General features: G+C 36.5%; 1 protein-coding gene across 1 annotated transcript in view; it reads right to left on the bottom strand.

The window, feature by feature from the left end:
- XIRP2 (xin actin binding repeat containing 2) overlaps window positions 1–23,128 on the bottom strand; it is a 39,403-nt gene extending 16,275 nt beyond the window's left edge. Inside the window, exons 1-3 of the mRNA XM_005416083.2 lie at window positions 23,010–23,128; window positions 17,868–18,149; window positions 3,119–3,272 (exon numbers count right to left, since the gene is read on the bottom strand). Of these exons, the coding sequence (XP_005416140.2) occupies window positions 3,119–3,272; window positions 17,868–18,149; window positions 23,010–23,069 (496 nt within the window). The 5' untranslated portion in view covers window positions 23,070–23,128. The remainder of the gene's footprint in view (window positions 1–3,118; window positions 3,273–17,867; window positions 18,150–23,009) is intronic.
- Between the last annotated feature and the right edge of the window lie 397 nt (window positions 23,129–23,525).

Genomic DNA, 23,525 nt, shown 5'->3' with positions numbered 1-23,525 from the left:
GATATTTTTCCTTCTTTTAGACAAAGGGAAAAAGTATGCTGTGATCATCTCTCTTGTCTATGATAGGAGAAATGCAACCAAAAAGGTGACTTTTGAACAACTGTCTGTTCCTCTGGCACAGAAAATAGTGCCAGGGAAGGGGTATGCCACCAAACATAAGGTTTCCAAGGCACACGTGGCCTTTCTGCCTGTTCCCTCTAAAGCCGGCATAAGTGTTCAAGGTTTGGATATAGCAAGCAAATATCACAAGTAATTCTAATCTTCAATAAAAATCAAATGCAGACATGCATAGAAGAGTGATCTCAGTGTAAATATACTCAGTTTCTTAATATTTTTACCTGACCCTACTCATAACTTACAAAAGGAAAGTTTTCTATTAGGCTTATCCCATGCAGTAATTCTGCGTATTTCATGTTATCATGGTAGACAAAAGAATTGTACAGTTTAAGAAATAATAATAGCAGCAGTGAAAGAGTCAGTGAAAGTCAGCTGAAAGTAAGAGAGAGATTTTCAGGGAGAGTAGAAATGACAAGAGAGAAAGCTGCTGTTTTTCAAATAAGAAGTCTATGTGTTAAACCAAAGCTAACCAAAACCATGAAAAAATTGACAGTACACTTTGGCAACACAGAGGGATAGTCCACCAAAGCCAAAAAGTGTCAGTTAATATTTAAAGGCAGATTGAATTATGTAACACACCAGAATGAAATTTATTAGCCATTGCTGTAATTGTTAAGAATGTTAAGGAGTTAAAAAAATCTTTCTTGGTATTTTGGTTCAACAAGGGATTTTTGGATTGTGCATAGTCATAAGCATGTGAATGGATTCATTAAGTGCAATGGGAATACTTATGTGCATGAAGTTAGATGTGGTTTAATTCCTTGCTGATATGAGGCCGATGAATTTAATGGACTGTTTTAAAAAACATTTTAATAGATACATATTATTAACCACCTGGGGAGTGAAGGTAATAGAAACTATTCTCTTGTTAGCTTTAAAAGCTTTAAACAGAAGTTTTTTTGTCTTAAGAAGCTAGTTAGTTTATAGTATAATGTGAAACTCTTTGTCGTGGTATGAGAGAGTAAATGATCTAAACCTTTGCTCATTCATTTTGCTCTAAGCTTTGCTCATTCAAGTGAATTTGAAGGTGTAATATCTTCTGATTCTTCCAGAGATAAATGTATGTTTTAAAATGAACTAGCCGGTAAGAAGAGCCTTATCAAGTTGAGCTATGCCAACAAAATCTGTTTGCCTTTGTCATATGGGGCTTGTATGATAGTATCTATTTCAGAGAATTTAATTCTTTTATTAGTTGTGAGTTACATTAATTCTATAAAGTAAATGAAGCTTGACAAATCATTTCTGTGTAATAGAACTTCAGAATTCTAGCTTTTTGCCGTTTTTTCCCCAACAGTATTCCTGCATAGCTATCCAGTGTGGGCTTCTCTAGGTTTTCATGGCAGGCTGAACAGCAATATAAGCATTACCTTCATTGTTTTTCAGTGGAAACAACAGAAGTTTTCGGTACTCAGTCATAGAGCAGTAAATTTTGCTCAATACCTCTTCTAAGAAAATAAGGTTTTGGTCCAACTGGAACATTTAGGAAAAACTTCCATAGCACTTTAGTGGTTTGAGGGTATTGTTCTTGCAGAAAAATTGAGGCAAGTTGGCATATATTGTTATTGGTTATAAAAAACTCAAATCTCACGGTGATGTGAGAAATAATCTGTGGATCAGCATGATCTTATTTTTTCAGGACCTGAGTATTTGTTCAAGTGCAGAGTTTCAGATTTCAGTGCCTGACTTCAGCTATTAGAAGTTTAAGAGTTTTCACATGTGGTTTCAAACTAAAATGAGCCTGTAGGGAATTTACTTCTCATAAGACTGTCTGAATCCAAAATAGAATATTATGGCTCTCACAGGAACATAGAAAAACATTATCCCCTGTGGGGCTGTCACATTTTTGGAAAAAGCTTAATGTATAAGAAGTATGAATTGTTGACTGTGCATTTTTGCATAAATTGTATCCTTTGTTATTCTTGGTGGATCAAAAAATGCTTCTGAAACATGCTGTGCCATATTTAAACTCAAAGGCAAAGTGGATGAGGAATGGAGGGTTCTGTTTTCTTGTCAGAGAGGAAAAAAAATGGCTTTGTACTAGAAATCTCTAAAAGGAGAAGGGAAAAGCACCCCAAAGTAGTCCTTAAATCCAAAGATATCTGAAAGAAGATGCAGAGAAGTGGCACAAATAATACTGCCCCAGAGAGAACTGTAGCTCAGTCTAGGTAATGTTAGATGGTTGTTGAGTGATATGGTCATAGTATATAATTATCCTTCTAAGAAGAAGTGAGCAGGTATTAAAGGTCTCTCTAGTTTGGTAGGGAAAAAAAGGAAAACAGCCAATGGCTGAAAAGTTAAACTTGATAAAAGAGTAGGTCTGAACAATAAGCTTAATAAACTTAGCAGCATTAGCTAAAAAAGGTCTTATGAATTCAAATTTCCCTTTCCCTTTAAAATTCTAGAGTCTGACATAGATAAATATGCAGTCTAAACATTTTCTGATTAAAAAAAGAGTGGAATCAATAATTGTTTGATATTATGTAGAAAGCTTAGTAATTTTATTGGGAGACTGGACAAGTCTTTTAATGCTGTTTATTTGGGTAATCTGTTATTTTATATAAGGTCATGTCCTAGACACTTGGAAGTCAAGAAGTGGTTTTTAATCGGAAAATTTGATCATGCATATTCTTTCTCTATTAAAGCAAACCAAAGCACAGTTATAGCCACTTTTTGATATCATCAAGCATTAGTCTCCAAAGTGGAATATGTGCACCCCAGGGGCTGTGCAAGACAGTCCTTTGGGGTGCAGGAATCTCATATTTCTTTGTGAATAAACACTTTTTAAATATTTCTTTTTTCATCCATCCTACTTTAACTTTTATTTTGGTGTATGTTGCCTAAGGTTGAACTAGTAGGGTAGTTCTTGTACATGATTTGTAAATAAATATACAAACATTGGGAGGGCAGACTTGTAAATATTTTAATGGTAGAGGTGACCATCAAAAAGGTTTGGAGTCCACTGCCTTAAAGCAAGGTATCAGGTCAATGGGGTAATGCTAACCTTCAGAGCTGTTGCTGTGGCCATTTTCTGATGACATCTTTTCAAAGATTGCTCTCCCTCTTTTCACACTAGACTCCTCCTGAGAAATGGCAGAATGGTTCCCAGGGTGACTCTTCAATGGCGATGAAAGTGAATTTCTCTCACTTTCTGTTTCCTGTTAGAAGACATCAAGAACAGGACATGTGTTACAGGTTATAAATAGGAAAGAAATGTGGGTTTTGGGGCAAATGGAGTGTAGAGACAGCCAGTGGATTAAACACCAGTTGCTCTTTTAAACACTTTTTGTGCATAGAAAAGGTGACAGAGGGAATTTTATTAACTTCATTTATAATTATGTAAGAATACGTAAAAACAGCAAATAATGTCTTGGAAATCAGATGTAGATGAGCATTTGCACTTCAGAAATTTGATTTTCAATTCTGCTGTGACTTATCAACTGAATTTAGATTACCGCAGCAGTGGGCCAAGGTTCCATACTGATAGTTTACACAATATCATTAACATCTCATAATCATTCTGTGGCCTCAGCCCTTCGAGGCAATCATTGCTAACTAAGGCTTTAATGTGTTGCAGTTTGTGTTTTGGGGTGCTTCTCCTTCCTTCCATGCAATATGCTACTCACTATGGAGTTGGACACAACGGCTGTAAAATCTCATCTACAGCTCTTATGTTAAGTAAATAACTGAAAGTGCTGCAGTAGCAAAAAAAATTTTTTTTTCTTTTTTTCAAGGGAGTAACTTGAAAAGTTCACTGTGTGTCCATTTCCTGAAAAAAAATTACATTATCAAAATAATAAGTGACTAGGTGGTTGGTCTGGTGACAGCATAAATCTCTCCAGCAGGATTTTGCAGCACTTATCTGCTAGAACCCTTAAGTACTTAAATGGTATAGGTTTTCAAAATGTACAGGCTTCATTAGACTACTTCCTTTTTATTGTTTGCAGGCAGCTTTATTATTGTGTACAGATTTTGTGCTATTCTTGTATGTGATCTCACTGAAGTAACTTCTAACTGCTTTTAGACTTAGATATTATGCATGATTTGTGTAAGAAGCAGAATAATTTGACCCCTGAGTTGATTATCCAAGGTTGGAGAGTATTTTCCCGTAACTACTGAAAAAAAAGAAAAAAATATAATGTATTGCAAATTAGTGAATTCTCAAATAGAACTCTTACAATTTATTTTTCATTATTTCCTTTGTAAAAGCCATTTTTGCAGTAAAATGTAAGCAATTTATATGTGTTCACCTTGAATTTTATGAAACTAAAAGTGAACAAGCATTGGAAACATACTTTTAAAATGAGTGCATCCTTGGCAATCAAGGTCAATTGTGCTTCACCCATCTTTAATAAATTTATGCTTTTCTCAGACCTGCTGCTAGTTTTTATCTTAAATATAGGTTGTATTTCACATCCTGACCAGTAGTCATTCATTCCAAGAGTGTTCCTTCCAGCACGTGTACAATAGGTTGTGTCTTGTGGAAATCCATCATTTTTTAACAGTCTGTCTACTTCTGTGACTTACAGTAGCTCTTGCTTGACAGCAACAGGAAGTTTTTGCATTATGTCAGCATTGAAAAAAATCATTAGACCATAGAGGCTAAAGGTGTTTTATTACCAGGAGTATTGTAAAGCCCACTTTTTTGGCAAAAATACCTAAGGTATCACCAGTCATCCATTATCTTGTTGCATCAGTCTGTCCCCTCTTCCCCCTCTGTTCCTCCCAACAACCACAGCTGCTCCTGAATGAAACTTGGGAAGTGGTCTTGGATATGGTGGGTAGTTTTAGCAGAACGGCCAGGAGGTACAAACAATACACTGGAAAACCTAAACAAATTTACCTAGACATGGCACAAGGGATCTTAGCCAATACTGTAGGGTTTGTTGCCTTTTATTTATCAGTTTTACAGATTTAATAATATAAACAAAACAATTGGTTTAAAACTAATTCTAATTATTCTCTTATTGCTTTTACAGTTAGAAGCAGATTTCCTTTGACTATTATGGAAGGTATTTTTGGAGGCTAATAGGAAGATAAAGATTTCTGGAGTGAAGAAAGTAGCTGTTCTTCTGCTCCATGACACTTTCATGCTCTTTCCTCACTAGTCTGTCGATACTCTCAGGTTGTACACCCCAGTCAGAAATGGCACAGTGGCAGTGAGACGAGCTCTGGGACCAGGCTGGGTTACAATACACAGCACAGGTAGGAGACAGAGCTTGGCCAGAATGAGGGTGTGCTGAGAGGAAGGACATGCTTGTGTGCCAGGGGTAGCAGGAGATAGCATGTGGCTGAAAGGAATTTGTGTGGGAAGGGCTATGGCTTAAAAATGCTATTCATTTTCTACCTTTTTTCAGAGATGGTTATAAGTTATAATTGCAGCCTAATATTAATTATGTTTTTTTGGTTTAAAACCACTCAAGAGCTGACCATTATTGTCTTATGGACAATCCGTGATGCAGAAATGGCTCTGCAGAGGAGAAATGAAGGATGGGGAGGGAGAGAAGAAATTAAAAGAAATGCATCTGTGCATGTTGTTAGATCCCATTTGGCTCCTCCAGGTACTGCAGGCAGCAAGTACCTGGCATAAATGTGAACAGCCTCAAGATCATCTTGCCCCAGCATTGTGTGTGCTTTCCCAAGTGAACACCAGAGAATCACTTTAATGGTGTTCTAACTTCTACAGTATTAGAACAAACTAGAGAACTTAAAATATACTGTGTTTTCAGTTACCATTTGCATTGTTGAAAACAAACTCATCTAGGTTGGGTTTTTTTGTTTTTATTGTTTTGTGCTTTTGTTTATGATTTCTATTTCTTTTTTTCTGTAGATACCAGTAATAGCTAAAAACTTCAGAATTTAGTGTTTCTTACTCTTATTCTTGCAAACCAGGGACCAATATAAATTTGATTTGCATCTCTCTTAACTCTCAATAATATGAACTTGTAGCATGTATCTATGATGTTTTTCCAAATTTACATCTCTGTGGTAACAATTCCATTACCTATAAAATTTAAATAACTTATTAAAATTCATTGCAAAATACCAGGAATTTAGAAAAAACAATGCATCTTTTTGGACTATTTTTAATATGAATTACAGGAATATTGGCCCTACTGAAGAGGTTTTCATGTAAATTCTCTTATGAAGAGACTTCTAAGATGTGGGCTACCATGGCAGAAGGTCCTTTCAGTCTCAAGCTGCTCTAACCCCATTTTGCAAAGAGCAACCCTGTCTTAGTGGGGGCTTCTGGGTGATTTTCTTGCACAATGGCTCCAGCTGCAGTGCTAGAGCTCAGATTTATTTTCAAAATTACACAGTATTTCCTACTGTGAAAAAGTTATTGAAGAGAGTTATGATTACCATAAACTCAATTTAATCAGTATAAATTTAATTTACTTTCTTTTCTATTGGGGTATCCATACAGATAACCTAATGACAGTGGTTATGTCAAAGACATCTTCTTAATAAGGATAGAATTAACATTTGAAAAGGCACGGAGGTAGTGCCAAGAGGTACTTAATTAGAGGCTAATACATGGAACTCCTGCAAAACTTGCCAAATGAAAAGTGAAAGATTTTTTTTTTCTTTCTGGTTAATGCAGCATTCAGTTCACATCACCTTGTAACTACATGTGTGGTATTGGTGGGATCAGGTATTTAACTGGGATCTAAACTGTTCTGTTGAGCAGCCTGTTAAAAGCATTATGCAATTTCATTTTTGTTGGATATAATTTGTTGATGTCTGTCCATACTCAAGTAACTTCCTGTCATGTAATTACTTCACTTTTATGTACTACCTCTGATATTATGTTCTATTTTTGCATGTACTTCTCAGAAAAAGGTGACACAAGAAGCTATTTTTGTTCTGATCTCATACTCTAGACATGATGAAAGGAATGAAGCACTAGAGTTCCAAATTCCAAGGAATATGCAATCATTACAGTTAGAAATGCCAACAGTAAAGATTCCAATTTCACTGGCCTACTGAGTGGCTATGCTTCATTTAGATAGTGAATTTTCCACTTGCTATCCAGTGCTGCACTAATCTAAAAGTCAGTAAGCCAGAACACATGAAGTTTTAAATAGAGGAAAGCTATTTACCAAATTACTACTACCTTCTCTGCATACATAGAACTACCTTGGATTGCAAGAAGAATTTGCATTCAGCATATAAAGTAAATTTTCAGATCTACTGTTCATGTTCAAAGTATTGAATATTTTTAAAGGACATCTTTAAATGTATTCAAAAGATGCACTCTTCCTCATCCTGTGTTTGTTAACTTCATTCATGACATTTGCTACCTAGAGGAAAGCTGTCTACTTTCATGTGAATTCTAACTTTCATTTTTTATGTGGTGTCTACTAAAAGGATGTATGTGCAAGAATGGACAAAGAGGCGTAGAAGGAATAGGCCCAAAGAGAAAAGATAAAAGCATAAGTCGAAAGGAAAATAATAAATCTGTAATTGTATGAGGAGGTAGGAAATTAGTGGAGCAGTAGGATAAGTGTTTACAAATCAAATCTGTTGCTTTAAAGTTACATAAAATCTTGATCTGTTAATGCATTTTATTTGGGTTTTAATTTTAAGTTAGGATTCTGTTCAAATAATTGTTTCAATGGCAATTCAGGTGCCGTTTGCAGAATTGACTCCTAACATTTTCTAACATTTACATGGCCTACAAAAAGTTGGCATCTCAAATTCTAATTCAAAACAAGAGGCTGCTTTGCTGGAGAGTGCACGAAAATTATTTGAGGCTAATTCTTGTGCTGAGCAATTTGATAGTATCTGTAAATCCCTCAATCAGAGTGAAATAAAAAAACCACAACAAAGATAAAACAATACAATCTTGTCCTGTCTGGAAAAAAACGTTGGAAATACCAGCATGAGACAAGCCTATTTCTGATACATTTCTCATCTGTAATTAAAATTGTGGTGAGAATCCATTCTGGTGCAATGGGAGTGCATGGAATCATGTTTACCATCTGCTGGAATGCTGATGGCATTATTAAGATTGATGACAGACCCCCTGAAGTGACTATTAGAGAGGAGTGCTGACAACACCTGCTGCATAAACTCTCTGAAGTCAGTAAGGACCCTGTTGAGACAAAGCCATGGTTCTCAGCTGATGCTCTGCAATGCTCCATTTCACTAAGACAGAATTTCTCTGGAGGCTTTGAAAAGAATCCCTGTAGCTGCCTGGAACCTGCTCATTCGTCTTCTCTCCAGAGCAGATCCAGAGATGCGTAACCTGTTCAGCTGGAGACAGTTTTAAAATAAGACCATTTTCCTTTGGAGGAAGGGTGTAAAATAGCTGTGCTGTGTTCATGAAACAGAGGCCCTGAGAAGAGCTTGTGTCCACTTGAGGAAACAGAAGATCTATTTGCAGAATTGCCATCTCTGCTGGTTTTGGCGAGGATATAGTTAATTTTTTTTCACAGTAGCTGGTATATTTTGAATTTGTACTGTAAACAGTCTTGAGTAACGTGATGTTTCAGTTTTTGCTGGGGTCACACACAGTTATATGCAGCCAATTGTATTATATTGATTTGAAATGTTACAGCATTTCTCACAGCATGATAATGAAGATTGGTGCTAAATCAGCAGCTAGACAATGGATTACATAGGCAACTGGAGGCCATAGAGTTGGCACAGAAACTTCCCTGCCTAAACTAATCCTGTGCACTGGTCCATATCTACTGGTATTATTGGCAGTCAAAATACTTGTGTCTTTTATAAGCACATAAAGAAACTGTAGCCACAGTCAAGTAATTTAACAATAGTCAAACACGTTTGAATAAGCCTTTTTAAAGTATTATGAGACTGTAGTGCTTGAGTAACATTTTTTAGAGCAGGGCACGTAAAATATCATTAAAAAAATAAATCAAGATAAAATTTACAAAGACTAAAAACTAAAAAAAAAAAAAACTTGGTAGAAGTAAAACTTACTGCAGCTTTTGAAAGCAAATGTAAATTAAATCACATAAAAATCAAAGAGAACTTATACTAAGTGTGCACTAGAAGTCTGTATAACTAACTAGCAATACATTACCAGAAAAAGATGCAGTATTCCAAGTCTGGATCTGAGACAGCTGTGTTTAATATGAAATATATTAGAAAGAACAGCAATGTAAGACTATAGAGAGTAGAGAGAACATAGCTTTCTGACCAACACTAACAGACTACAATTTCCAGGCTTGGTTCAAGTCATGGAAACTGTTTACTAAACCGGTTACTAGTAACCAAGAATCTTATGAGGGTTTTTCCAGAATCCTGGCCTGAGGCAGCACAAAAGGCTCTCCACATAGGAGGCACAAACTGAGGTTTGAAATGCAGTGAAAATTAAACATAGTAGTTTTCTTCCTCTATCTCCTCCTGCCTTTTAAAATGTACAGATATATACCAAACATTTGAATCAAATATAACTGGCACATTCTGTTGATGTAATTCCAAAGTAATTGGAAAAACATCTACCACAATATTAAATAAGATCCACACCAACACTTTTTTATAGATTTCTGGTCTTTTTTAGTGCAATAAAGTTTTATTTGAAGTGTCCACAATAAACTTACTATCTTCTTTGCATTGCAGTTGTAAAAGGAACTCTGCTGTATACTAAATTCACACGTCAACATTTTCTCTTTATTGTATTTCTCTTAAAGAGCATATTTAGGGATGTAATTTCTTATCTCTGTATTTTGACCTGTACAGTGGAAATTCAGTAATCTTTATCAGTGCTACTGTTTGAATTTATGCAAGTAGAAACAAATATTATTTTTTGGGAGTTTCATGAGAGCATATGGGGGTTCCAGCTTTTTGTTTGTTTCTTATAAATTCACAGACAATATTTGCTTTTCTTTGCACATTCTTGCTGAAATTTACTTAGGTACAGACGCCTATCGGTTTAGACCTTTCAACGTTCCTAAAATGTCTCAATGTGTTTCTCTGCCTTTCAGCAAAACAAACTAATGACTGTGAAAGTGGTGTTTTCTAACGTAATAGTTTTGTGTCTAGTACTGCTGCTGACATTTACATTCTCCCTGTTGTCATTTTCCACAGTCATTTGCTATTTCATGATTTTTGTAATTATTTTAAATAGTGGCAAATTATTAGAAGTATGTTGTGGTGAGAAACAGAAACTAAAATACAAAGCAGAAACAAAAGCAGAGTGGGGAAGCAAATGGCTTACAGAATGGGCAGTACTTCTAGCTCTTGGTAGGCACTCTGAGCTGCACATACTCTCTTTCCTCAACCCTCCCTTTCTTTCCTTCCAAAATGTTGCCTGGGTGCTAAGATTTGACAATTTCCTGTAAAGCTGGTTCCCAGATTTCACCAATACCACTTTTTAAAGTGGATAGAAGTGTTTTCCTTTAGTTGCTAAAGCAGCTGAGGCGGGTTTCTCTGTTGTAGTCAAGAGCCAAAAGTAAAATGCACAGGCTTAAGTTTGGTGGCAGTCTTTCCCTTAGTACAAGGTCCAAGGAGTTGACACATTATCAAGGCTGAAATGTATTTATTTCCATTAAACATATGATAATTAAAAAATTAAATATGTGGTGCATTCTCTGATGTTCCTTCCAAAATTACAGAAAGTAATATATGTTCCAGTGCCCAGCATTTGTCATTTATTCAGGAATTATACAGGGCACCTTCAACATCATTTGCTCAGTATGTCCCCAGAGAGAGAATTGCATGCTGGGAATTTTGGTGGTCAAAGCACTCATGAACTTAAAATTCCTTGTAAACTTTTTCTCAGTGAGCTAAATTAAGTTTTAACCCACACTTTTTAAAATTATTTTTTATAGAATAGTTGTGTGGGCTTTAGATAGCAACTATCTTTAGCAAAGGCTTTTTTGGTCTAATATTCATTGCATGTTTTTAAATTAGTTTTTTTCCCCACAATATTACTATCTATAAAGGATAGTAAAATTGTGGGTTATCAGCATTCACTTTTTTAGGAAATAGCATTTTATTTGGTCAGATAGTAGACTGATGTTTGAAAATGAGCAATAGGGAAAAATGAAACATACTCAACAATGGATGATTAACAATGAGCATATAAAGAGGTTATTATGTAAGAGATGCAGCTGCAGGGAATTCAAGATGAGCTATAAATGATGGAGTTTCTGAGTCAATGGGTATAATTAGGGAGAATCTTAAATTTAGTATTACTCTGGACCATTTTCATATCCACAGTCCAGCAGTGATATTTCGTATCTGTGACAGAATTTCTATAAACAGCTTTAAAGAAATACAGTGCATAGCTTGGACACCCCTGGGTATTCAGAGCTCACAGACTGCTTAATCTGCAGTAACATCTATTATTCCAGACTTGTTAATCAGATGTTACAGTTGAAACAAACATCCCATCACATCATGACAGGAAAAAGAAACAGTGTTCAAGTATGGCAGTGGTATTTTCATTTAAATTTTCATTTCCCATTTGCTAAATGCCCCATAATTGCTAAGCTTTAGGATAACATGCCATGTTGCTTTAAATCTAGGCATTGAACATCTGGGAAGCATCTTCACAGCATGTTTTTGAAAGAGGCAACAGAGCAGGCAGAATTGCTGCCAACAGGAAAAAGGCAGAGCTAAAGGAGCAGAAACAGAAGCACACAGGTGAGATCTTTATAGTGAAAAGGATTCCTGAAGGATTTCTTCTGTTAAGATGGCTAATGTAGTAAGGTGTATTTAGCTGGTGATTTGTACCTTCTGCCCTATAATGGCCAACATTGATGTCTACCCATAAATGGTACCACCTGTGCCTTGGACACGTAAAGATGGGAAGTCCTCTATGCTGTACCTTGAAAATACAGAAACTGTTCTGCTCTTGTGAAGATTCACAGCATAACATGCAACTCCTGAGTATGGTTTGTTTGGACCCATTCACTTCAACCTCATAACTTAAACACGGTGAGTCCGTTTCTCTTTGTACTAGACACTGTCAGAGAATAACAGAATTGTTAACAGTTTCTTCTCACAAATGCTGTTTAGGGTGGAGGCAATAGACATAATGTAGATTTTATTTTACATGTATAATATCCTGTTGAAATATTAATTATGAGTATGGTGCAGATGCTTATTTGATTAACTTGATCGTGTTCATTTGACACATTACATGTTGTACTCTGCAAGCTGTTGTACTCTTTCACTCTTGTTTAATTTATGGATATGCTCTCTCCTGCATACCAGCATCTGTATGGCTGATTTCTCAGGCTTTAGGTCACAAGCTTATTTCCTTCCTAATCAACTCAGTGTTATGTTTTCCTACAAGTGCTGATTCCAAAGACATGCTAGTAATGACATATTTACTTCTCATCTTTCCACATCACTTTCATGCTTCAAGAATTGATTGAGCTGCTGCAGGCTGGTAAAATGTTCCAAATAGAGCAGACAGAATGAAAGTGAAAATGTTTTGAGATTTGTTCTGACACACAGGATAAATACTCAAGAAGTTGTTTAGGATAAGAAGTATTGTCTATAAAAGATAAAAACTAAATGTGGAGATGAAGTCAAAGAACCTGTAATAAATAAAACATACCTTTCCAAACATCATTTTCTGGCCACTGACTGTGGGAAGGAGCTGTGCCTTCCCATGTGCTCTGTGGTCAGTTTCCCACAGAGGTTATCAAGCTCTGATGCTGCTGGTTAATAGGTTGGAAACCGTACAACAAAAATAGACTTGGCTAAAGCGAGGTATTTACTGACTTATGTGTCAGAAAAGGAAGAAGTAATTTTTTTGGATGACCTAGAAAACTCAGTCCTTCACCCTCAAGATGAAACTGTACGAAACACAATGCACATGGTGATTTGCTTCTAAGTTAAAAGGTGCTAGCTTTACTGATCCCTGAAGATTTAAAAATGTTAATAATTATTTCTACAACACCCAGTTTTTGGATAATTTATAAGTGATATATCTTTAAAGAATGCTTTCAAGACTCTCTGTGTGTGTGCACCTTTCTTAAGAAATCCCAAGTATCATATTCCTCAGTTCCTCATCCTCTTGGTGTGCTTATTTAATAACACAGAGTCACATAAGAGATAGCATCTGCACATGAAGGCAGAGCTTCTTTGCTTTTCTCTGCCTGCTGGAGACTTGAGCCAAAGAATTGTCAGTCTGCTATAATCCTGAACTTAGCAGAAGGTAATTTATAAATCAGGCCCTAAAGAAATATAAAAAATATCAAATCTCCTCTCTGTTTGGAAAGAAACTGCCATTTTTTGAAAATGCAGTTAGTTAGTTGTAAAATCTAATTTCTTCTTGTAACCACCGCAGCTTTTTTTTTTTTTAATGAAAATCTTTGTTGTTCTTTCATGTTTAATGTAGAAAAAAAACCATAGATACTTCTATTCTACAAATAGATTTATATTACAGTACTAGCCTATGGAAAGAAAAACCCAACCTGATGCTTTTCTTTTTTTCAGTTTTCCTGAAGTGAATGAGATTCTTCTGTGTTTACTCTACTTAATAATAATAAAATTAAATGATCTTGCTCTTTAACATTAATGGTCTTTACTGAAAGACCTCAAGGCAAAACTCTGTTATATCTGCAGTGATCCAGGTTCAAATCCTGGAAATCTCAAAAACTGCCAGAAGTCTTTTATTTCTAAAAAGTCTTTTGTGTAATACACTCTTTTCATTTTCTAGACTTGTACAATACATTATAGAAGACCTTTGTGTGTCTGTGTATATTCACACACACATGAATAACATACTGTAATAGTTTGGGAAACTCTTTGTGAACAAAGGAGGGTTTGGGAAGCTTCATTTTTACCATTAGAACAGCTGCTTTTACTAGTGTAAAACATTGTAAATTCCAGTAAGAAGTCTGACATACACTTTCTAGATAGGCAAAAATGTAATAGATCTTCCAAACTGTGAAAAGTGAGGCTAGTTTAGAGATGAGTTAAATAGGAATAACTAAAGTGAGATGAGGATTGTTTCTTTAGATGCTTTGTAAGTTACCTGTAAAGAGGTGATACATTTACTTAGAAACTGAAAGCACAGGAAAAAGCTTTCCTCTTAATGGGAAGAAAAGTAAAAAAATCCTGAATTTTTACCAAAAGCTGTTCTTCGTGATCTGCAGTTAAAGATTCTTTAATTTGGACTTTCCTTGTGCAATATTTTGACATAAGAAAATGTTGATGAAAACAAAAGGGGGAATGCATGTGTCACAAAAAGAATGAGTTAAGGAAAAGATGAAGCCAAAATCCATCTTTATGCTTCTATCTAATCTATCTATGCTGGATGGCTGACCATACAGCACTCCCCTTGATAGCAAGCATTTCAACGAGGGGAATTTTGGGACCATCCTGTGCACTCACTCCCTTTCGCTATCCATAGCGAAAATAGAAATGATGCGAGTGCTAACAGGGTACAAAACCAACCTAGAGTTTTCATGGGGTTTCCATTCTTTTCCACATTATGTGGCTAGCTAAATTAATATAACTGTTTCTGAGAGTGCTAAGGGAAAAAAAGATGTTGCTTGTTTAGACGATTTTAATGAAGGTCTGACCTTTTACATTAAACATCAGTTGCCTTCAATTATTTCCTGGCAGCAGTTAATATGTTTTCAGCAAAGGACACAATTTTATGACCATATACCAGATTATTTAAAATAATAGTTTTAATGAGTTCTTTGAATAGGTTTCTCTAAGAAGTAAGCATGAAATTACTTCGTCAGTTGGGATTTTTTCACATATTTTAAGAAAAACAAACATAATCACTTTGCAGAAAACATAAGTCTTAGTTTCTTTAGCATTTCCTTGCCTTTGTGTGCTAACAAACTAGTTAGTGAGACACCAGTATAGTAAATTGATGTTTTAATATATTGTTACTTCCTAAGAAACATTATTTTCTATAGAAAAGGGGAAAGTACTTTTCATTTTAACAGAATGGAATTATTTAATGGTTTATGTCTAAATAATGAAAAGATATGGACAGGCCTGATATAATAGGCCTAAATTAAAAGGCTCCAAAACTAGACTTGATTATTAACTTACTAATACTCCTAAGAAAGAAATACAACCAAGTTCCACTGGAATGACCAAGTGATTTAGCTTCAAAATTACTGAACTTGGTGTTTACTATTTCCTTGGTTTGTGTTATTTATTGCAATATGAACTATTGCAAATAAATGGGATTGGGTAAAGTCTTCATACATTTGCAGCTGTCTATAATGATGTCTTTCACTTCTGAAGCAGCAGAGTGTTCTTTATATGATTAAGCTTGTTCTTTAAAAGTGGGTTTATGGTTTAGCGTGATTTAGTTGACATGATTTTCTCTCTTTATTTTGTACATATACAAATAATAGCACTGCAGCAAAAATGCAACCTGAAAGAGAGATTTTAGAATATTTAATCAGCAGGTTTTTTGCCTCAGAATAAAATCTGGTTTTCCTATGGAATAATGTAATAAAATGGGCCCTGTGTTGAAAGTCTGGTTAGTCAAGAGATAATCCAAGCAGGGTTCAAACATTTGGCAGTCTTTTCTTGAGTATAAAGTTAGGAAAGATATTCATTTGTGCATAAGATAACTGATGTAGTTCACGGGCATTTTGTTTAGACATTTTGTCTAAATTTTTCAGATTTCACTGTGGTTTCTATGGCTTTGACTTAGTTTTGCATATTGCTGTTTCTAATTTTGTTCTAACCTTCTTTATGGCTTCTGGGTGAAACCACTACAATAATCCAAGGAAAATGTGTAATTTCATTCTTCGTTCTTCCTCTCTCCTTCCCATGGAAATGTACTATGGCTGAAAGAGATTGAATCTTAAGCAGTTAGAGCACTGAAACCTTTCCATGGCCTTATATTATATTGTGGTATAAGTATCTTCTTGTGTCAGTCACTACTTGAAGATAGAAGTATAGTCAGGATGTGCCTTCTGAAGGCATCCCAATACAAATTCTGTTGTTTTTCATGGGAATTTTCTTAGCTGGTGGTATAATATTTAACTACTAAAATACTTAGCCATCATTGATATTAATAAACATCACTGTTAACTCTAACCTCTTAAGTCTTCGCTATCTCACTGGCTTGATACACATGCTTAATAGCACATACACGATGCTTAATAGGTATCTTTAAATATCTTCATTATTATTTAAAGAAAAGTCTTCAATGCTCTCAAGGGAACAATGCTGTTTAATTGCAAAATATTATTCTTTCTCACTCAATAAGGAACTCTTTGTTCCAATAAGACTAAAAATAGAACCAATTTCCTCCTACAAGATTGATCATGTTTGCCATACTGAATGATTTGCTGCATAGGAAGAAAAGGATTTTTTGCTGCCTTAAAAAAATTTTCTAAGATCAACCAAAAAGGTCTCCACCTTAAAAGCATTTGAACATGCCACTTAGAAGCAGTCTATGGCTGTTTTATATGGTCTTTAAAGTGCTCAATAACCCCATAAAGTTTTAACCTTTATTTTATTGGTTCCTGTTACTTTGTGTGTTATATGTTTAAAGCCAATGAAAAGATTTTTTCATGAATCACATGAATTTTTATTTTACTGTTCACATAAAAAAGCTTTATAATACCTTTTAGTACCTCAATTTTGTGTATGAATTATATAATTGTCAGTAGGTATTATTCTGAACTGCACTTTCTGGACCAGAAAGCAATGTTTAAAACACCCTGGGCATTAAAATGAATGGGTAAATGACTTGACTGCATGGACTGGCAGGGTCATCCTGCAGCAGAACACATTATGAAATCAAGTATTAATGTCTTTAATTGTGAGGTGGGGTATATAAGTTATGTAATTTTTGTTTTTAAACTGAGAAGTGAACAAAAAGTGAGGAGTTCAAATGTGCGAGGTATAAAATACTCTATCAGCAACCAAACCTTGCAAGGGCATTTCAGGTTTTATGCAGAAGAGATAAAACTTGGTGAAAGACTTTCTAGCTACAATAATGAATGAAGTCACCCTATCTTAAAAATTACTAACCTTTTCAGTATCCTTTACTTCTATGAAGCATTTTTAAAGTTCCAAAAAAAGTCTGGCTTCTCCTCAGTTCAAAGAAATCAGAGATGTTTCTCAGACAAAAATGTGATGCCAAAAAAAGGTTGCAGTTTGGCCAGGCCTGTCATGTTAGTGCCTATGAAAGCCAATGTGTAAAAGGACAGCAAGTTTCTCATCAAAAGGGAATCAGTACTGCTCTACAAATAAGAAGCAAATGCTTTAGAAAGCTTTGGAGTGTTTGTAAATAGTTTCATTTGGGAATTCTTCTCTCAGCATTAATATGAGATCCTGAGATTCACTCCGTTGGTCAGAGTATGGTGCTAAGAATGCCAAGGTTGTGTTGGCTGATCCCTGCTCAGGCCTTTAACTTAAGAGTTGGTGATCCATGTAGGTCCCTTCCAACTCAGATTATTCTGTGATTCTGTGAAATATCTTAGTTATTTCCTCTTCTAAAAAGCACAAGCAAAACAAGCAAGCACAAGCAAAACAAGCAAAACGCAACTACACACTAATTTACCTGGTAGCTTGGCGATTAGCACCAGTCAGAAACCATTACAGTGAAACAGACCGATGAAATTACCCAGTAAGGAAAGCTATAGATAATAATAGATGATGACAACCACTATTTACAAACTGATGCAAACATTTCCCAGGACATCCACGGGAGCTGTGGCCAGTGCTTCCCATTCCCAGCAGGGCACAGCAGAGGGGCAGTGTGAGGCTGGGGAAGCTGCTCTGGGCCCCCCTCCATTCTTTCCCTGGAGGTGCCACCCTGCCCAGGCACTCACCTTCCTGCCACCCAGCGCCTCAAAGTGGCTCCGCAGCTCCTCCACTGTGACAGGGACGTGCTCCAGCTGAGATCCACCTAGAGGCTCCTCCTTGAACACATCTGCCCTCCTGCTGTCTGATGGCATCTTCTCCAGGGCCATCCTGTCTGGCACCAGGGATGGTGGGCGTGGCGAGTGCTGGAACATCAGGCTTGGTCTTGTCGCGTTGGCAGACTCCCATCTCTGCTTGAGGAGCTCCACAGAGCCCTTCTGCAGGGGCAAATCTGCCAGCTCCAGCATGCCCTGCCAATACAACATGTACCTGGGGTCAGGGGCCAGTGCATGGTGCCAGCAGAGGCCACCACAGATTGGTTCAGGAGCCCTTGTGGGTCGCAGGAGAGGTTGGGACACAGGCTGGTGGCTGGGAAAGAAGCCACTTCCCAATGGGAGATGTGAGATCCAGTAAGATCAGATCCAGTAGGAGTAAGTGAAAGGGTTCAGTGTGTTCATACAAGAGGAATATGTGAATTATAAAGTGAATTAAAGGTGCTGTTCAGACATTTTATTCTTAAGCTTGACAGCAGAATTGCTGTCTATCATGAATGGAAAAGGAGCAAGCATGCAATTAGTGAGAATTCCAAACAAAGTGGGGTTAATGAATGAGTGCCTGGTAATCAATGTGTGCTGCATGAAAGCTGTTGTGACAGGTGACTGCTGATTTCTTTAAGACCTGATACAGCTGTCTGTGTTGTGGGTTGAGTCATAGCATTTTAAATCAGCTGGGAGAGAAGGGCTACTGCATTAGTTAAGAGACTGCTTGGGTAGCCTGGAAACACAACCCAGGGTAGTTCTCCTAATTGCACTGTAACTCTTGTCAGGTAAATTGCTAAGTGTTGATATCCAGCCTTTCTGATCAGTTGACTGTGCTCACAAAGACTTATTCTGTCTTTCTTACAGTACACTTGGGAAGGAAAATTGCCATTCTGTTATTTTGCACCAGTTGATGAATTCTGCTCCCATTTTCCTGAAATCAGCTCCCAACAGGTTTGATTTTGTTTCTGCCCTGTAGCAAATACTCAAATGTAAGTTTTCATGTCTCATTCTAAAGGAGATTTAAGTAAAAAGAATGTGAATTTAAAGTAGAAATGAGAAAGAAATGTTAACAAGAACTGCAGCCCAACTAGTAACTAAAATCTCAATTCATGAGTCCTTTTCTTTTGGAAAGGTATTCTTGTGTGTGTGTAGCTGTCCTTTAAAATGCTTATGTTTGATAGAGTTTAATTTAATCTGCATTGTTGGGAGTTGGACTTTGGGGGTTTTAAGTAATTTTTTAACCAGAATTAATGTGGTCTGTAATATTTTACTTAGGACTTAAAAATACATGAGGGTTGCTGGGTATTTGATGTATTCCAAGAATTATTTTAAAAGGAAACATCAAGGTCCACGTTTCTTGAACAATATGGAAAGGAGTTTCTTCACTCACAGTTTTCATCTTCTGTATAACCAGAAGTTGGCCCAAGACTTGTTTCTCCTTTAGTTTTTTGTCAGAACTACATTGGGATTATGGTTAGCATCCTGCTAGGTTTCCTTAACTTGATACCAGCTGTCTCCCAAACCCTTCCTTCAAGCAAAAGAGTGACATCCTTCCTTCCCCTCCCATGTGTGCTTCTTCCATGGAAGATCCTGAGTGGGTCTGGCTTCTGGCCCAAAATGAAGAACAGCTGTTAAATTCTCCAGTTGCAGGAATGTTCATCCTAACTCACAGCGGTAGGTTAAAATACTCCTGATCTTTGCTGCATCTAAGGATTGATTTTAGGCTGTGGAGAAGGGTTTTCCTAACTTGCTTGGAAGTGCTTATGCAATACCCACATTCTCCTATATTTTGCTTCATTGCTGCTGGGTCCTTTCATTGGTTTCAGTAATTTTCAGGGTATGTGTTATGCCATCTTTCAAAAATAGTCTGGAGTGCACCTGCCTGTCCCTCACAGCTCTCAAATACTGTTATCAATTGTGGTCGCTTCTTTTACTCTTGTTTACTGTGGTGCCAATGGCTGATAAGTGGATAAAGTATCTGCCTTGTTCATGTGCAAGCGTTGGATGAAGGGAAATTGTGTGGAAATCCAGTAATTTGTAATAATTGGATTCCCACCCCAAAAGAGATTTCACTGTAATATCTGCATTTATGTCTGGAATAATTTTGAATGTAGGCCCAACCTTTACTTTCAGCCACTTTCTAAAAATGTATTTTAATGTAAGTGTACTTCTGAAACTTTGGGAAGGAGGGGAGAACCAAAACAAAAAACCCAAACCAGGTTTGGGTGTGTTCTAGAGGTCATTTGAGGTTTTCACAATTTTTATTACTGGTGTCTCTGATTTTCTAATTTCTTTCTCTACTTGTTCATAGTAGTTTCAACCACTGTAGAATACCAACAGTAATTTATGTTGAGTAAAATATTTAAGGAATATTTGATATCTAGTATTTTAATTTCTTTTCATTGTTATCTGAGCTTTATAGTGTCTTTCTGAAATGTGGTGCCTTTCTGAAAATGTAGGAAGAAAATATAGGAAATGAGAAAAGCACAGATTTTTACTTTGACCTAAGTCATTATTATAATTTCATACTGGTTCTGCTGGTTGTAGTTTTAAACTTTTACTGCCCATCCTGTAAAATTCTCTTATTTAAGTGGCACAGAGAACAGATACTGCTGCTTTTATCAGGTATCAGAGCTTTTTTCTTTTGTGTGCTATTTTTGGCTCTCAGTATCTATATTTGTCCTCTGGCCTATTTATTTCTCCCCCAAACATATCTTGAGTTACTATCTCATATATCCAATTCACTGGAAAGAAGGCAAATTTGGATCTGTGGGTCCGTGACTTTCCTCTTCCCACGTGGTGCATAATAGGAGCCCACTCATGAATGGGACTGGTGGCAAGGCAGAAGTTACAGTCTGTTACAGTTATGTTTTCAGTCCTATCACACCGGCTTATAACAGGTAACTAAGAGCCCATTAAAATGAGCAACATATTTATTGTTAGTGCGATAGGATAAAGGTTTCAGTCAGGTTAAAAGTTTGCAGGGAGCATTGTCCTCTCATTTTCCTTGGTTTGGAGATTCAAGTGTGCTTCCATGGCAGAAAGTAGAAAAGTGAATATTACAGTATGAAAAAATTAGTTAGTGAGCAGTCATTCTGGCAGAAATGGATGATGGAATTTTTGTGAAGAGAGTATCTAAAATGCTATATAAGCTTCACAAGTAGGTCTTTGTGAAGGCTACCTATAAACCTTTGCATTTGTTTTATGAGACCAGTGATGATATAGAATTTAAACACTGCAGTCAAATTGTAGGTTTTCTTTTTTCGTGTTTCTTCTCTGGGATCTTTTATATCTCTCTCCTATCAATTTAATAAGAGGCCTACAGTAATTCTTCATTTCATGTTATAAATCTGAAAAATTGAACAAACAGCAATGGGAAGGATTTTGTGGACTCATGAACTGCAGGGATCTGGTAAATGTCAGGATTTTTTTTAAATCAAAAGTTGTTGATAAATCTGTCTTCACAGTATGGTATTGAAACAGTGTTGTTTTTCTTGCACTGTCAATGAGACATGCCCCCCTCTACTGTTCACAGACTCTGTGTTCCATTAGTAGATAATCATATGCATTCAAGGAAAGCTGTTGAGGAAACCTATTATAGGTTCTGCTCTGTGTTCCTTTGGCAAAATGCCTTACCTGCATTTTCATCATATTCTTACTATCTTAAATGTTTCTTACATGTAAACTCTTTCATTTGTTCACTAGTGAAGGAGAAACTGATACAGTTTACTTGTAGAACTATTTGTGAATGGTGTTGCTTGTACCCCATGGGATGATACCATCATGCATATTGTGCTGTTAGGTTCTCTGCTAACTTGAGAAAACAGTCTGTAGTCAAATAAGTGGCAATTGCCACTGCATATTGAGCTGGATTTCCTTCTCAATTGAAAAAAAACCCCAACAAAACAACAAAAAACCCTAACAAAACGAACCACAACACAAAGAAGACCTTCACACCAAAAACCCCAAAAATCTTTTGAGGACAGGATGTGACAAGTCCTTTTCATGATCTGCCATGCTACTTCATCTAGCTCTTGCATCTGAGACCTCCCTTTTGGTTTCACCCTGATTCTAATTAATCTGCACTCTCAGGAATCCCTGGCATGAGGCTGCATAGGAGATCTTGGGATAAATTATGAAAAAACAGTGCATTGCAAATGAGGACTGTATATCATTCAACCCAATGTTTTTCCCAAAGCACTGAAGAACAAGCCCCAGGATCCAGAGGAAGCTACAATCAACAAGCAGCTGACCCCTTACTTTGTGGCAATTCTGGGAAGAGGCACAGAGTGGTGAAAGAGGAGCAGATCAGTATCTGCCCAAGATCTCCACTAAATCTAGTCAAGAACAGAATAAAATTGTTCAGTCAGAAGGGATTAACAGCAGGCCTGGATTACAACTGCAATATTCACTGACCACATTACTAAATAATCTGTCTTCTGCTTAGGACTCTTTATTTGTGCACACAATAGCTGGGCACATTTCTGATGCTGTTGCTTGAAAAGCTTGCAGTTTCTTCTGCAGGTAAGCAGAGCCTCCAGTATCTGTAACATTTCTTCATTTACATTTCAGACACTTCTTAACAAAAGCAACTCAGACAAGTTTATGAAGAGCTAAAACAGTTCCTCATTACTATAAATTCCTAGTCATATTTTGAGAAAGTACATTATCTGGGGCTATCATTTAACGTGCCAACCTTTATCCTGATACAAATATGCATAGGAAAATAATAAAACTTTAAATGTTGTTTCAACTTTGAATTATGGCAGATGCTGTTCTAGCTAGTGTAACAAGGTTCCGGTATTTTAAGGCAAATAACACTGAAACAGTAATTTCTCATACCTCACCAGCAAAATCAACATATTTTATCATAACAGAGAACTAGAAAGTGCAGAATTCATATTCATGGGATTGAGGAAAGACATGCTTATTATTTTTCCTTTTATCCCATCATTCTCATCTATTACATGAGCAGTATCAGGCCCCCCACTAGACAGCCTATTTACAAAAACAAAACAAAAAAAATAAACAAAAAGAGCACAAATTGCATATTTGCAGTGAGGTTCTTACCACTGTGTTCTTTTCAGTCAAGTTTTCCAGTTGGGGCTCTGCTGCACTCATTTTGAGCATATTTAAAGAAAGGCAATTTTGAACATTCTCTAATTCATTGGTCTCATTTGACTAACGGGCATGAGGCTTGATAGACACACGTCTGGTAGTAGTTACGAGACACCAAATCTCTTGCGTGCTTGCGTTGCCAATGTATTATTTAGTGAGGCATGGAGGTAAGGTATGCTTTCTGCCGTGCCTCTGGCTGGGCTGTGTGTGCTCACCTTACACTGCTTAGCACTGCCAAAGGCTGCAGCCAACAGCTTTTGTTTCAGTCCTCTTTGGCAGGAAACAAAGCACCCTCCAGTAAAAAATTGTTGATTCTTAAGTACCTAGGAAGGGTTTGGAGAAAAAGTACAATTGGCAAGTGGTAAGTCAAATGGATAAAAAGTACTGTCAATTTGTATAAAGAGACATGTTCCAATGCAGCTGGCTTTCTTAATAACAAACAAATTGCTTTTAAAAAGTTTCATTGTG

This window comes from Geospiza fortis, unplaced genomic scaffold, assembly GCF_000277835.1.
Source record: "Geospiza fortis unplaced genomic scaffold, GeoFor_1.0 scaffold112, whole genome shotgun sequence".
Lineage (NCBI taxonomy): Eukaryota > Metazoa > Chordata > Aves > Passeriformes > Thraupidae > Geospiza > Geospiza fortis.
This window is presented reverse-complemented; position numbering and strand designations above follow the sequence as displayed.